General features: G+C 38.8%; 1 protein-coding gene across 1 annotated transcript; it reads right to left on the bottom strand.

The window, feature by feature from the left end:
• Positions 1 to 2,834: 2,834 nt before the first annotated feature.
• On the bottom strand, positions 2,835 to 13,518 carry LOC111872540 (biogenesis of lysosome-related organelles complex 1 subunit 1). The gene is made up of 4 exons (XM_023866564.2): positions 12,794 to 13,518; positions 9,350 to 9,422; positions 7,290 to 7,507; positions 2,835 to 3,709 (listed from the first exon to the last, which is right to left on the bottom strand). Exons 1-4 carry the CDS (start codon positions 12,852 to 12,854, stop codon positions 3,690 to 3,692), a joined length of 372 nt encoding a protein of 123 aa, XP_023722332.1. The 5' UTR covers positions 12,855 to 13,518; the 3' UTR covers positions 2,835 to 3,689.
• Between the last annotated feature and the right edge of the window lie 3,676 nt (positions 13,519 to 17,194).

Genomic DNA, 17,194 nt, shown 5'->3' with positions numbered 1-17,194 from the left:
GGTACCTAAGCTTCAGTTAGCACTGCTTGAACTTCATCAAAAACAAATACCATGTGTACGCAGTGCTCGAGGTGGAATGAAAATAGAACCGGGATGGTTTTCCCCTTTTAACAAAAAAGGTATTGTACATTGCATTTACTGCCAAAGAAGTAACAGGATGTTTTTAAGCCATTTAGAAAAGAACCGGGATGTCATCCCGCCGCACCTCAAGCCCTGTGTGTATGCAGTAAAATGGTGATAAGAAATGATCAGTTCTCACAGGCAACCTTTGCCAAAAACATTTCCTCTAGCTAACAGTACTGCTTACAAGATACTGTTGTTCTATCAGGTTTAGTATTTTACTAGTGCTATCATCTCTGACAGCCACCTGAAAATTATGGCTGCTAGTGGACTCTACAAATCAAGTGCCTACGTATATCACTCCAGTCTCACCTAAATAAATCAATGAACAGCCATCACACCCCAGCTGCTTTACTCGCAGGGAAAGAGCCTGTAGTTATGACTTTTGAAGGAATGCCCTCAGGGTACATACTCATATAAAATTTTACTTATTTTAATGTCCAGAAACCATCCTGTAAAATATGGCACATAAGAATGAGCCACACTATATAAAGGTAATGTTATCCCTGTGCTTAACTACTTAAGCACTATGCCATGAAGATGTACAGGGGAGTGGATGTTTAGACCCACATTTTCTTGACCTCAGCACTAGCTGAAGGTGAGTGGTCAGCTTCATGCACCGGCTGCTTTACTCCCTGGAAAGAGCCTCTGGTATCCATTGTATAGGAGGACCCAACAGCCGGTCTGGACAACTGGAGAAGTGGAAATTCTTCACCCCACTGGGACTCAAACTCTGAACCCTCAGTCATTCAGCCCATAGCCAGTCCATATACTGACTACTAATCAGACTAATTCTGATAACCTTTTTTATTGGAGCCCTTGCACAAGTTTGTTAAAAGATCATGTCTGTCCATTTGTCTGTGACCTAGTATCAGCACCTGAACTGTTGGACACATTTCTCTTTAAATATGACATGGAAGACATTCACTGAAAGTTGGGGAATTTCAGTTTTAAACCATAATGATCCATAATACAGCCCACTTTACTTAAAGCTGTATATGGACTCTTTTGTGTACACCATAAACCGTTAAAAAAATTCTATAACCAGGCAGCAATGAAGCTTAATGAACTACAAAAAAACACCACTGTAAATTCTGTGTACTACATCACAGAGTACCCTTTCCATTTTGTCCTTCTGCATATTGGTGAATATAAACATGTTTCTGACTTCCATTTAGGACAGGACTGAGTAAAACATAATTTATGGACATAATTGGCAGTGAAAAGAAACTTTTGTGGACAGGAGAATGAGATTAAAATAGACGTCTACAGAGTGTTCATTATTCAGGCTTATCAGACGTCCAGGGAACTTCCGAGAATTTGCTCTCAGCAGATGCTCTAGCACCGACCGGCAAACGGGCGGTGATTCATGCGCTGATTCAGTCTGTGTTTAGCCTTCAAGTGTTTCAGAAGCTAAGTATAGTGCATTATTCTGTGACTTTATTATGGTTCGTGCGAGATACAGTTTAGAAAAAAGAGTTTTCATTTATGATTGTTATGTGAAAACACACTCATACAAATCATGCAGGAGAAAATTTCGGCTTAAATTTCCCGAAACAACATGTCCATCTGGGGATACAATTTCCAAATTAGTGAAGAAAGTTCGAACCCACGGCATTTTAATTGACAGAAAGCCGTTAAAAAGAAATCGTGTTTTAACTGAGGAAAAACTTGATGACATCGGTCATCGATTAGAAAATTCTCCTCGAAAATCTTTGCGGCGATTAGCACAACAAAGTGGTGTTTCTTTAGGCAGTGCATGGACAGCAACTAAACTGTTGCATATTCGTCCGTATAAATTTACTGTTGTTCATGAAATTAAACCTGTGGATTATGAAAAAAGAGTGAGGTTTTGTAATTGGTTTATCAATCATGTGCATGACGGACTTCTGGATCCTAAGCTGACATTTTTCACAGATGAGGCTAATTTTAATCTCTCGGGATATGTTAACTCACAAAACAACAGGTACTGGAGTAGTGAAAATCCTCATGCGCTAATTCAACTTCCCCTTTACGACCAAAAGATAGGCGTATGGTGTGCGGTTAGCGCACACCGTATCATTGGACCTATATTTTATGAAGGAACTCTTGATGCTCAACGATACATTAATGAAATACTCAACCAATTTTTCGTTAATTTGGCACCTGCAGAAGAAAGATTCGGTTATTTTATGCAAGACGGCGCGACTCCACACACAGCTAAGGAAACTATCCGAGCATTACGCGGTGTGTTTGGGGAATTAAATGGTGACGATAGAATTGTTAGCAAGGGTTTGTGGCCCCCTAGATCCCCAGATCTAAACCCCTGTGATTTTTATTTGTGGGGAAAACTAAAAAATGTTGTGTATGCCAACAATCCACATGACTTGGAGGCTCTAAAACAAAATATTCGGGAAGCAATTGACAACATCCAGCAACGTGAATTGCAACAAGTTTCCCAAAATCTGTTTAAAAGAATTCAGGCATGTCTCACAACAGAGGGCAGACATTTTGAACATCTTCTATGATGGTGAGTACAATATTAATTACTATATTTGATTAATAATTAGCGGAAGAAATAAATAATGTGCGCTAACAGTTCCGGCCGCGCGACAGCAATTTCCTCGGCAGGTGGCGCATCGCTTTCGCATGAAGTTGCCGACGGTAAAATCAGTGTCGAATCAGCCTCGGCTATGAACACTCTGTACATATGCATATGCTAAAATCACATGCTATTTATAAATATATTGTATTCACAAACATGGCCCTTTTACTAAACTGTTTCCCCACTCCTAACTGAGCATGTACATTGTGACAAAACATAAGAATCATGAATTTTTTAGTGCCACACCAAATTTTGTAAACTTCTTTTTTTCTTCTCAAAATGTAGCCATAAATATCAATATTTCTGTTCTACTGTTTGACAGATCTGGCATCTTTGGCATTAAGGACTGAATTTCGAGGTTTCCAGATATTAAAAAGGAGTTTACACTTCCATACATCTCCCTTTTAAAATTCCAAGTTTCTACAGCATTCTAAGAGTGCATAAACTAAGCAAAACATGAAATTTTACATTATCATGGAAACTAAGTACAATGATTACAATAAAAATCCAACATTTTGGAGACAGATATTTTTTGAAATATTGGAGTTTATTCTATAATGAACCTTTTGTTGTAAAAAATCTTCCAGTAATAGTATCCATACATAGCTACATATGATAAATAAATCATATAAACCATTAGGTAAAACTTACACAAGGTACAGAAGTATTTATTTTCCATATAAAATATACAAATACAAAACATCAGAGAAGAAAAAATAAATGTGAACTGTATCTCAGGACCAAATAATGGAATCATCTGAGACAAAAAAAATGACCTTTTTAAATGCTCAAAATACAAGCTGTCTCCAGATTCTGGTTGCTAAGTGACAAGACTAATAAAAAAGATTCCATAATTAAATGATTTTCATTTCATACAACTAATTCTCATAATTATTCTAATTAATGACCATGAGAGAGAAAGCATCATGAGCTACATACAGTGTTTATGGCTCATCCATTAAAACAACCCAGTAAATGCACTGAACTATGGTGTTTCTTGAGTTGCTGAAAAAAAAAGAAACTGCATTATTTCCCTCCAAAAATTGACAATGAGTAGTTGTGCCAATGTTTTTTTTTGCAGCTTTTAAAATGCTGTCAGTACCTCACAAAACAGAACATCAAAGGGTATCATGATTAATTAATAATGAATTGGAAAGGATTTGGAAGGCAGCAGGTGCAGCCTAATCAAGGCATAATCCCAACATTTTCCTGGAAGAATTGATGAAAACCATAAAAAAATTAAGACCAGGATAGGCACAGTCCTGGTGAGGATTTGAACTGGGCACCTGCTGAATACACATATAGTATTAGTACTACACAAACATGCTCAATGTGGTGGTGGCAGTTGCAGCAATTTTTATTCAGAATTCTGTATGTTTTCATAATGTTAAAGATTAAGCAAAAATAAAGATATACTCCCACCCACTGTTATTTAATGTTCTGAAGTGTATGTGAAGAAAGTTATATCAAATGGAAATAATCACATACAAAGTACTAAGGTAAATATTTATTTCCAAGACAAAGCTGGTGAAAAATACAGAAAATTAAATATTTTGTTGTTACTACCAATCAACTTGTATTTGTTTTGTGGGGAGGTTTACATTAAAGAGGCTGGGCATTCCAAATTAAAGAACACCATATACGTGTCTGTCTCTATCAATCAGACCTGTCAGCTACAGCAGAACACAGCATCAAACTCTGCCAGAAAATGTAGATGCATGGTTGGCATCTCAGGAAAGCCACAGAGACAGCTCCAACAGAGCATGATTAGGAAGGACGGCATTTCCCTGACCAAGTCAGAGAAACCTCTCATCTATGCTGTAAAGTAACAGAGGAAGTTGCACTCAAGGACAATCTGTAACTTCGTTTTTTCTGCCTCCTCGTGTGCTTCACACCGCTCAGGAAGGCACTTGGAGCACACAGTTCAGGTGTGTCAAGCTGTGTGTGACTGATTTTACCAGCAGACTACAGAATTCTTGAAGAAAGGTATCCAGCAACTGATGACACAATGGAAAATATGCCTCCGTGGTTAATGTGACTTTGATCACTGAAGTAAAGAAATCTGCAGTAATTTCCCCCAAGACAGGTTTCTACTGAATCTCTCTTATACAACACTGGAAAATATAAACAAACATCTATGCCCCAAGTGTGATGTTAACCTGTGACCCCATAATTCTAACAGTGCAGTCCAAACCATGTGCCCTTTGGATTGTGGAACCAAGAGTCAGTCAGTACTCAAGAAGAGTTAACAGTAAGTACTTGGTGTCAGTTTGTAATATATGTACACATGCATAATTGTCATCACTTTCACATAAGCTAAGATAAGTGATTAAAGTAACGGAAGATTGAGTAGTTGTGCCAATGCGAATCAGTGAAGCAACTTCGAATCAGTGAAGCAAGATGGTTAGACTTTGGGGAAATGGGAGTACAAAATTGTGCAAGAAGGGAAAATGCTGAACACAGAAATGGAGTAGGATTACTGATAACAAAGCATGGAAAGAATAGCCTCATGAAGAAGAAACCCATTTCAGAAACAATACTGACACCACGTTTTAAGACCAATATTCAAAGTGTGACATTAATTCAATGCTATGCACCAACAGAGGCAACAGAAAAACCAAGAAAGAAGAATACTATCAACACTTGAGTGATACAATCAGGAAAATAGGGAAAAGAGACATAATTATGATGATGAGGGATATGAATGCCAAAATAGGATCCAACAATGGAGGACTAGAACATATTATGGGACAACATGGAATTGGAGAGATGAATGAAAATGGAAAGTTGTTTAGTAATGGTGGGGGGGGTCACTGTTTATACATAAAAAATGCCACAAACTCACATGGATATCCCCAGATCATAGCACCAAAAACCAAAGAGACACATAGCAATAAGCAGGAAGTGTAGGAGATCACTAACAAATGTAAGAAACAGAAGCGGAGCAGATGTTGGTAGTGACCACCATCTAGTGTTTGCAGACTTTCAACTTAATATAATGACATATAAGTGAAAGGAATATTCAAACTGATCCCAGAATAAACTTAGATCCACCAACACAGGCAAACGTAAGGATAGCAATTAAATGAATGAAAAGCAGAAAATCATCAGCACAGCTAATATTATTCCTGAAGTTCTGAAAGTAGACACTGAAACATCGGTCAACATGCTGCACCCACTATTTGAATAGATATGGCAAGAAGAAAAAGTTCCAAAGGAATGGAAAGAAAGTATAATTGTTAAAATACTGAACAAGGGAAATAACTACAAATTGCAATAATTGGAGGGGCATCATACTTCTAAGCATGCCAAGTAAAATACTTTCAAGAATTATCTTGAACAGAGTAAAAAATGTAGTGGAACTGAGACTTCAAAAGGAGCAAGCAGGCTTTCGGGAAAAACGCAGCTGTGTCGACTTGATAAATACTTTAAGAATCATTTTAGAGCAAAGTACTGAATGACAGAACACATTATACTTGACACTCATTAATTGCAATAAAGGCCTTCAACTCATTAAAATGACGAGTTATTTGGGAGGTCTTAGAGAAAATATGGTATCCTGGCTAAGATCTTGAAACTTTTAAAAGACATGTATGAGGGCTTTAAGTGCCAAGTCCTGCATGATGGCAAACTTACTGAAGTAACTACAGGAGTAAGACAAGGATGCATTCTATCCCCTACTATATTTCTGCTTGTGTTAGATGATGTGATGAGTAAAACAACTAGTATGAGACAGAGAGGAATCCAGTGGGGCATGATGGACAGACTCTAAGAACTAGACTTCGCAGACAATATCTGTTTGATGGCCCAGAGTTTCCAGGATGTGGAAGAAAAATTAACAAATCTGCAAGAAGAAGCAAAGAGAGTTAGGCTAGATATTAATGTAAATAAGACTAAAGAAATGAGGATAAACAATAAATTACAAAGGAGACTAACAGTTTATAAACAAGAAACTAACTAAGCAAGTAGAGACCTTCTCTTATTTTGGAAGTACTGTGACCAAGAAAGGGGTCACAGATGAAAATGTTTAAAAATTGAATAAAAAACACAAGTGGGGCCTTTATCCAATTATATCCAATCTGGAGAAATAAATATATTTCCAAGAAGACTAAAGTCCTCATCTTCAATACGAATGTGAAGTCAGTACTACTTTATGTTTGTGAGACATGGAGGGTCACAAAGCAGATCACTGACATGCTGCAGAGTTTTATTAATAGATGTTTACACCGAATCATAAACATAAGATGGCCAGAAACTCTATCCAATAAGGCTCTCTGTACAGTCACAAATCAACAGCCAATTGATGTTCAGATGAAGAAAAGAAAATGGAACTGGATTGGTCATATGTTGATGAAACCTACTGGAGCTGTTGGAAAGACTGCACTGGACTGGATCCCCCAGGGTATTTGCAGAGGTGGTCATCCCAGGAAAACTTGTGGGAAGATAGTGGAGTAAGAAGCCAGAGAAGCAGGCAAAACATGGAATGAAGTAAAGACTGGAGGCCAACAGGACGAGATGAGACATTTTACAGATGCCCCACGCATTGTAGTGGGTCCCTGAACTTAGGTAAATACTAGCAACTCACCTTTATATGCATATTCTAGAGCACTTGTAATTGTCCTCATATCTCCCTCTATGCTACAAGCCCAGTTCTCAGCATCTCCAATCTCCTTGAGTGCTCCACTAAAACTCTCGACAAGATTAACCCATTGCTGTGTCTGTTTGGCAAAGTTAGTAGCACTATGATGAAGTTGCTTCGCTTCTGCATCAAGTCTTTTTTGATTTAAGTAAGCTTGAGCTACTCTGTGGAGGATACAGAAATCTGCATAATGAGCAGGTTCATAACTTGTTTTCTTCATGGATAGGTTATGTAGCATGCACAGGAAAATGAGAAAAACACACAAATTTTATCTGGAATACCTGAAGAGCAGAGGGACTTACAAGACCTAGGTGTCAATGTTAGGATAATATTAAATCCAAAAACAATGGAATATCTGGATCGAGGGAATATCAGCTTTTCAAGAATGACCTTGCCTCATAGATTCAGTTAATTCTGTAAAACAGATCATAGGCAAAGTTAAAAAATTACATAAGCTCATGCTGCCAAATTTCTATAACAAATAACTATAATTATACAGTGGTCAATGTTAACATTAATAATTCCATGAAGGACAGACTTTCTCCAGAAGCTTCTATCCTTTTATGGGAAGCTGAAGCTTACTATGGTGACCATGCAAAGAACTGTCTTCAGAAACATGATGCCAGGTACTATGGCAGAATTTTTCCAATATTTCAGAGGGACATAAGATGGGGTACCCAAAAGAAACCGAACTAATTTTTTTGTGGGCAGAGCTTTTGTAGTACCATGTTTTGCCGCTATGAGCACATAGAGCTAACATTCCTGAGTCGATAAGCCGACTACCGTTGCTTCAGAAGGTAAGAACTAGTTTCGGCAGAGTTTATAGTGACAACTGTTTTGTGTGATCGTCGTTTTTGCAATGGCTGATTTTCGTGAACAGCGTGCGGCAGTGAAATTCTGCTTTTTGCTCGGGAAAAGTGGAACAGAAACTCTTGAAATGTTAAAAACGGCATACAAGGATGATGCTATGGGGAAAACTCAAGTGTTTGAGTGGTTTTCCCGTTTCAAAAATGGTGAAATGTCAATTGATGACAAACCTCGTTCTGGTCGTCCTTCCACGGCCCGAACACATGAAAATGTTGAAAAAATTCGTGAAATCATCAAGGAAGATCGACGACGGACCATTGAAGAAATTGTGGAGCTGTCGGGAGTGACTTGGAGCTCAGTTCAGCGAATTTTGACAGAAGATTTGGGAATGAAAAGGGTGGCTGCGAAATTCGTGCCACGACTGCTGACTGCTGAACAAAAACAAGGTCGCGTGGAAGCATGCTGTGCTTTGAAAGAAGAGTCCCGAAATGATCAAAACTTTTTTTTAGCGTTTTGCTGATGTTGCTGAGGTGAAGGGAAAAAACGACGGAGGCGCTGTCAAGCATCTCAAAAGATGAATTTAGACAATGTTTTGAAAAATGGAATAAAAGATTAGACAAGTGTATTAGTGTAAGTGGAGAGTACTTTGAAGGGGATTGAAGGTTTGTGCTTAAAATTTGAATAAATAAGTTTAAAAAAAAATAAGTTTGGTTTCTTTTGGGTACCCCCTCGTACTGTCTTATATTCAGAGTTGGAGTGTATCTGTACGACAAACAAGCAACAATGTGAGCAGAACAGAGTATATTCCTCCAAAATGTCAGTAAACTTCTACCAGCAAATTCATCAAAAGAAAGTTTCATGGGAATTGAATTTCCACTTTTTCTACTGAAACACTGGCCAAATTTGGCTCTACAGTAAAGATACTATTGTACAGCTTTACAGAATGGTGACAGGCTACTTACATATTTTAGCTTATATCATGTTTTGTTGTACTATGTTATTTACAGAGACATTTTTATGCCAGTTAGGGGCAAACCTCTGCAGCTGTATTAGTAAATCAAAATATTTTCTCACATTTGGACATGGCTTTACATTTCCCCTGATTTATCAAAAATTTCATGCATAACAATTACTTTTCTCTCTATATAGGCATACTTTTGATATTTTCTCTCTACATAGGCACACTTTTTTATATTTACCCAACGTTCAGGTGGTCCACAAGAGCTTGGGTCAAACTGTTGGCAGCAGCAACTGCTTCTTTTCTCTTTTGTTCTGTAAGCAAAAAATATTTACAGTCCAGATTGTGATCTTCTTGGTAGCAACAGTGTGTGTTCCTGGAAGTGCCTACCTATGTTTCAGAGGAACATGCTGGCTCCATCTTCACAACTGTGGTGATCAGGGTGAGGATGCAGCCAGGTTATACAGAGTGTCCCAGGAGGAATGTGCCAAACTTCGGGAGGGTGTTCCTTATGTTATAGTATGCTGATATAACCCAAAACACCTATGTCCAAAGTTGAACGGTTACGGAGATAATGGCCAGAGAAAAGTGTGGTTTTCTGGCAGGTCCATGCACTGTACCTGTCAGCTGGCTACTCTTATCTGCGTTTGTCCTTGAGTGTGGTGATGGCAGCTCATGTTAGCCCCATACACTCGCATACCAGAACACGCAGTCAGCAATGTTACGTCAGCGCTTGCCATTCATGTGTCATGTATAGTGCTTGGAACTCTTTAACAACTTTGACATGGCATGCAAGTTTTTTGTAGTTCTATTTAATGGCTTCATGTCACTCACAAGTCAGTTTGATGTTACATACATTATTAACATTACAGAAACCACATATTCCTACCAGCTTTAATATGTATTTGGCAATCAACACGTGTGTAACACCGGTCAAAGTTTCACACTTCTCTGGCCATTATCTCCGTAACCATTCAACTTTGGACATAGGTGTTTTGGGTTATATCGGCATACTTTAACATAAGGAACACCCTCCCAAAGTTTGGCACATTCCTCCAGGGACACCCTGTATAGACAGGATGACAAGAAATACAGTTATTCAGAAGTGATGAAGGGCGACAGGAGGAAGAAGCCCATATTGACTGATATGAACAATGCAACAGAATTGTGAAAAACTGGCCTTTTGCAGAATGGCAAAGACTCATGTATTGTGGTCACTAAGAACTAAGACATGGAGATTGGCGTTCTGTTAAGGTCAATTGAGTGAAGAATGTTATGTCAACAGGAGTCCTATTGCCAGCAGTTTTGGAGCTATGACTGATATAATATTTTTCACTCAGAATGGCCTCAGGACCTCCTCAAATTATGACATAAAGTCATGGGACACCTACATACAGAAGAGAACTAAATATAACTTCTTTACTTAGTATAATAATTTTCTAATACACATGAGTATGACAATTTTAGCTGTTCCCAACTACAGTTCTTAATTGCTAATGAAGTTAGTAGCAGAATTATGTGTGTAATTTTGTATAGTGTAGTGGGATATAAATGCATTTCTAGGTACAACTACTGAGCTTCTGGACATTATACATTCTCCTGTTTTTTATTTAAAACATAACTTTTGGATTCTGTCTCTGTCTTCAGGTGAAAGACTAATCATTTGGGCCAAATCAACAGAGCAAGTCCTTATCTCCTGTCACGAGCACTAATGCAAGGTAGGGTATATAAACCAAGCACAGCACAAACCTTCTGTACGAGTTAAGGTAAACATTAAAAAAATTTGACACACATGAAGCCTAGTACCTATGTCCATGCACTATTTCATGGCTAATGCTAAATCATCACTAATGAGACAAATTGTCTGTATGATACCAACATAAAAACCACAACATTCACACATAATCTACTGGACGGAGATGTAGTTTTCTGACTTCTGTTGCAATAATGGGAGTCCACATGAGAGAGATGTCCAAGCTGGATTGACTGATCGATGATATACCACAGACATACAGTTAAATTTCCAAACAATCAAAATAAAGCCAATATGCATATGAAGAAGGCCAATAATATGCTGGAAAGAAGCAAAGATCTTCCAGACTGAACCAAATACCAACTACATGAAATAAAAGGAATCTGCTCGCAGGTCTCTAGTAGCTCATTCGATCAGTCAAACCAGCTTGGACATCTCTCCCATCTGGACTCCCATTATTGCAGAAGTGAGAAAACTATCTCTCTTTCCAGCATTGATTATGTGTGAAAGTTGTGTTTATGTTGGTACCATACAGAGAATTTCTCTCTTTAGTGATGACTTCTATTCTGACAACACTCTTATTTTAACAATAGCCATAAAACAGTTCATGGACATAGGTGCTAGGCCTCATGTCTGTGGAATTTTTTAATGTTTAACTCTTACAGTATATCCCATCTTGTGTTGGTACTGCTGTCTGGAGGCATGGACTACTTCTATCAATTGGGTCCAACTGAAGGCTTTCATCTGAAGACAGAGACAGAATCCAGTCTCCAAAAAGTTGTGTTTTAAATATAAAAAGACACTGGATAACATCCAGAAACACAATAATTGTATAACTGTACCATTATCACAAATTTTTCAATCTCATTTCCAGGTACTTTCTCAGTGTGACATATTGCACTCCTGACTTGTTGCATATCCTGCCTACTAAAGCGTGGAGGACACAGTTATCAGCTAAATATCAAAATCTTGAACTTTCTTTTTTGTCCATACTAACACAAACTCTTTAACAGAATTTGAATGTACTAAGAAACATATACAACTATTTGACATATTGAAGTTTGAAAAATGCAATTTCATCTTAATGTGATCAACTAATTTAATCTGATTTCAATGACTGGAGCTCACATCAATTCAAACTCCTGGACTGCCAACTGAGAGGGGCAGGCAGAAGGGGAAATTTGGCTTAGCTGCACAGCCTTTGAGTATCAATTGTTGCATAAGAAGTTGCAGATCGGGAGACTGATGATTTTTTAAAAAATTCATGGCTATCAAATCAACCAAAGACCTATACTGAAATTTTACTGTATATTTCAGTGGTCATAAATGAAAAACTCAATACTGCTGATTAATTGAACCAATTCAGTTCTCTTCTCTACCACCCATAAAACACCATAACTCATCCATGAAATCATCCATTTAGCACGCCATCTACCACATCAACAGTGTTAAATTTTATTATGTTAATTATTAATATAAACTGTCACATAAAAATACTCAACAATGTTTAAAATACATCCTGTTAATGTTTCTTAATGTCTGAGAGAGAAAGTGCTTTTCTTGGGACAACAGGACAAGTGATTCTGACTCAGTGGCACAGGTTTTCTGTGCATTATGCCATCCCATTTCTCGGCAATGAGTGGCATTCCTTTTTCAAAGTAAATAAATATAAACACAATTTGGACATGACAAATATTATTTAAATATTCCGGTTCTTCTGTGGCATATTTCAGACATTTCCACTGATTCTTATTGGGGGGAAATTACTTTCCAGTTACGCGATTTCACTCTGTGCAACTTGCTTCTGGGTACGATGTGATACAAATCTGGGCGTACCTGCAGTATAAAATAAAATGCCCTTCAGAGAACCATGTGACATGATTTATTGAGCTATTTTCTGCTGTGATCAAACGTCCACAAACTCATACAAACCTTGCTTTTCTTTTCTATGGGCTTGTTTTGTTTGGTGTTCCTTTACTAAAGACGAAAGCATATCCAACGGACTCTGTACTACAATTCTAATAGCAGACTCCAACGTACACTAAGGTGGAATTCCTTCAGAACTCATGCCTTTCCATTTCTTTAGCAACCACGTACATTATTTAATAAGGGTTAGGAGATTATTTAACAACGTTAATCACGTTTGTTTTCTTTAAGCGGATCCAACCCAACACCGTTTTCCGTATAATTCACTTATAACCACTTACACCACACAACCGTCAGGTCGTGAACGTCGTGAAAACGTTTTACTTTGATTAGGCAACCATAGAGAAGAAAATCCCTATGTGATAAAGTGTTCTCCCGTTCTCCCGTATGGCATTTATCTATGTTTAACATCACAGTAACAACCGCCTAACAACCATTCCTACAGATAAAGAAACTTTTAATTTGAATAAACCACAAGAGAGTGGATATTGAGAAAACACTAACACGGAGTTTTGTTCAATGAGGTTGCAAGCAGTGCATCGATAAACATTGTGATCGTCGCCAAACAGAAGGTAAATTGCATAATTTTATATGCGAAACTTAACAGCACGGATCATCCATCATGCATAACAGCTTTATAAGCACTTTATAAGTGTAAAATACGAGTGTTGAAGAGCCCATACACCACACCGACAAGACGCAACATTTTACAGCATTGCCAACAGCTACTGGGACAGAGGCCACTTTAGATGCTTTAGATGGTCTATGCTGATCCGTGACATGGATTGTCTGCACATGACAATCCGTGGTAAAGAAATGACATTGCACACGAAAGACAAGTATACTTCATATGAAATTAGGCAATTTGCATGGTGTTAAATTGTCATCGGTATGTTTGCTGTGCTGCTCATCGCCTAAAACTGAACTGTACGGTTCCATTGATGCTTTGCTCTCTCACATTGAAATTTATTGAGAAAGTTATATACTCAGAAAAATCAGTTTCCCTTTGTAATTGTGTAACCCATAAACGTGTCTAATAAATTCTCAGGTACATTTTATTTTCAATATCTTTCACCCGGAAATTCCCTGCCTTTTATGGCATCTAAATGTTTGTTGCTGTGTTCACAAGAACCTACAGTAGGAATATGAGTTACCACTCTTACCACCCTAATAATGGAGCAGTTGAATAACAGTGTGGAGCTAATTCTACAGGAAGTGGGGGTTGGAGGGAGTCATGGGTAGAAGGTCGTCATCACTGACAGCAGTCCCATTTACCAGAGTTATTGGGCTCTGTGGAACTCCTTGACTAAGAAATGACATGCTGGAGCATCAGAGCAAGTTAGGCAATAGGTGGTCCAGAACAGTCCTAATAGTTCTTCCCCAGATAAATGTGACTTGAAATACTAGAAGAGCTGAATGGAGGATTTTCAGAAGGATATCTGATGTCAATAGCATCTTGGACAAGGTTATACAGTGCTACTACTGGCTACACATGAGGACTGACATTGAGAGTTGGTGCCAACAATGTGACATCTGTGCACCAAGCTGACATACCTGATACACCCATACAGCATTAGGGCGCTGTTTGAGAGAATCACCATAGACACTGCAGAAACTTCTCCAGAGGGCAAGACAGTAAGTTGATATCTCCAGATTGCCATGGACTGCTTCACTATGTGGTCAGAGGTTTACACCATCTCTAAACAAGAGACATCAGCAGTGGTGGACCATCAGATGACCAACTTCTTCTGCAAATTCACAATCCCAAGGGAACAGCATGATAACCAAGGTCAGAACCTTTGAGTCACAACTCCTACAGGAGGTGTTACAACATCTGGGTAACTGAAAGATACACACCACCATTTGGCATCCACAATTAGAAGGCATGGTAGAACAATACATGAACACAGTGAAGGAGCATCAGAGAATGGTCATTTGAACATACCAAAGAGATTGGGATGAGAGCTGCAGCTGGCATACAGAACATCAACCTGTGAAGTCACATGCATGACACTCACCAGCATGGTGCTCAGGAAAGAGCTATTTCTGCTCTGTGACCTGTTTGGGGCTACCCCCGACAAAGAGACAAAGAGTAGCCCATGACTGACTACTTGACCAACTTCATGACACTCATCATTATTCCCATCAACATATGAAGGTGGCCAGTGACAGGATGAATGCCTGCAGCGACTGCCTAGCCAATGACACGGGATTCCAGTAAGGTGACCAAACCTGGCTGCTGCCTAACCTGGTCCAATGTATCTAGGTACTATTTGGGAAGAACATCTGTGTGGTGGGAGCTAAAGGGGAGGGGGGATCACATCACTTTTCTTGCATACACCTCTCATACCATCTAGATTATTCCAGAAACTGCACAGCTTATTCAAACAAAATTCCAGAAAGGCCGCCTCTAGCAGAAGCTGTAAAGTCCTCACGAGAAGCAGGTGCAGAAGAGTGCAGGGAAGACCAAAGAAAAGGTGCATGGGAACATATGAGCATCAATTTTCACGAGGGGAGAGTGATGTGGGAACACCCTACACACTTACACGCTGTTTCGCCAATCTAACAGACAACACTCACTCCTAAGTCAAAATCACATTGCCACACATTGCGCTCATATTTATACAGCACTCGATGTCCAACCCACCTCTAGATCATCATGTGCTCTAACCAATCACACTGCTGCCAGCACTTGTATTTATACACACTCGCTATCCAGGCCACATTTAAACCATCATGTGCGCTAGCCAATCAGTACTCACAATCGCAACTGCAAGTTTCACTCTGCCCATCAAGCATGGTATAAAAGGTAGAGCCCAAAGCTCGCAGTAGTCAGTGATCACATTCAGTTCAGAGCGATCAGTCATCAAAGGCATCAGCTCTTCTCTGCGACCAGGCAACCGACATAGTTGCCGCAAGTCTCCGGCAACCACGCTCTGCAACCAGGCAACAGACGTATTTGCTGCAAGTCTCCAGCAACCACGCTCTGTGACCAGGCAACTAACGCAGCTGCCACAACTCCAGTAACCATACCATTGGCAGCTGTTTCTACTGGTGCATGCGGCACTACACCACCGGCCAGACAGGCCTACTATCAAGGAACAAACTGCCCTTTTCAGGGCCCGCAAACTTTCCGAAGTGGTTGTCTATTGGAACATCAACCAAACCCACAGGTGAATGCAGTGAGCGAGCAGTGACATTGCTGTAAAGTAATAAGAGGACATAGAATTGACCTCTAGAGCATAAGTGGTTTTGGCTAGCAGGAAAACAACTGCTCAAAATACTGACAAATATTAACAGTATTTTGGAGTGTCCAATATCATTAACCTCATACACATTCATTACCAGACAAGCAATTTTTCTACCTATTCAAAATACAACATGGTAGGAATCTGCAACCAGATCACCATTCTCATGCTTTACCAAGACAGTTCTAGATGGTAATCCTGCTTATATTCACTTATGCCTCTATGTAAATAATATTGTTGTTCATATACTATGTGTTTTGAGCTCATTTTCTCTTTCTGTTATTGTTTTTAATTCCTAAAATATCTACTAGTGTCAGATTATCTATGCATATTTGGCTTCAATTTAGCTCATTTCTTTCGACCTAAGAATTTTTAACATCCTTAGCAAACCAAGGTTTATGTTGCTTTAGCCCGTAATGGCACAGAACTGTCCACCATCTTCTTGAACCTGGAAAGAAAAACCTCTCTTTTGGCTCACACAATGTTTGTTTCTTACAATTCTCAAAATAAATTATTATTTCTGAACACAACATTAACAAACTGGTCTCTCTAATGGAGTTGTAATGTGTAGTAGTTTTTCAGTAGTTCTTAGACAGATTTAATGCTTCAGAGTGTTAACACATAATACACCATCTACAGCTGAAGTTCTGATATTCTCTCTAAAATGTCCTAAGCCCTACTGATACCCACATTAATATGCAAATGTTTCCAAAGTTGGAAACCTGGTAAGAGATTTTAATATGATGGAATTATTTTCAACATCCAAATCATTTAGTTTCTTCAGATTCAACCTCTGCAGTATCTAATTTTCATGCTGTTCATTTCTTTACATCCAGTCTCTACCAAACTTCTGCAGTCATCTGTTCTACAAGAAGATACAGAAGAAACTAATGTTTTGCTAGGGTCTGTGTCCACGGATACAGTACCAGTAAGTTTCACCCATGCAAAATGATATACATGCATGAGTCATTATGCAGAACGTATTCACTTTCTGAAACTGGATGCTGCAGGTGTGCCCAACAGTCACGGATCCATAGCTGCAATTCACAGTCAATGAGACCTCACCATAGGAGTATGTAAAATGTATGCATATGAAGCGAAGCAAAGCGTTATACCATTCAACAGGTAATAAATACACTGTAAATGTAATAGTGTGCTG

Source organism: Cryptotermes secundus, unplaced genomic scaffold (genome assembly GCF_002891405.2).
Source record: "Cryptotermes secundus unplaced genomic scaffold, Csec_1.0 scaffold690, whole genome shotgun sequence".
In the NCBI taxonomy this organism is placed as follows: Eukaryota; Metazoa; Arthropoda; class Insecta; order Blattodea; family Kalotermitidae; genus Cryptotermes; species Cryptotermes secundus.
This window is presented reverse-complemented; position numbering and strand designations above follow the sequence as displayed.

Bases quoted from the DNA above. Each gene is read 5' to 3' on its own strand.
- LOC111872540 (XM_023866564.2), bottom strand. From the start codon at position 12,854: ATGCTTTCGTCTTTAGTAAAGGAACACCAAACAAAACAAGCCCATAGA. The intron at 9,423-12,793 runs GTTTGTATGAGT...TTTTGCTTACAG, and splicing joins CCATAGAAAAGAAAAGCAAG to AACAAAAGAGAAAAGAAGCA. The intron at 3,710-7,289 runs GTGAGTTGCTAG...TTTTTTTTTCAG, and splicing joins TCTAGAATATGCATATAAAG to CAACTCAAGAAACACCATAG.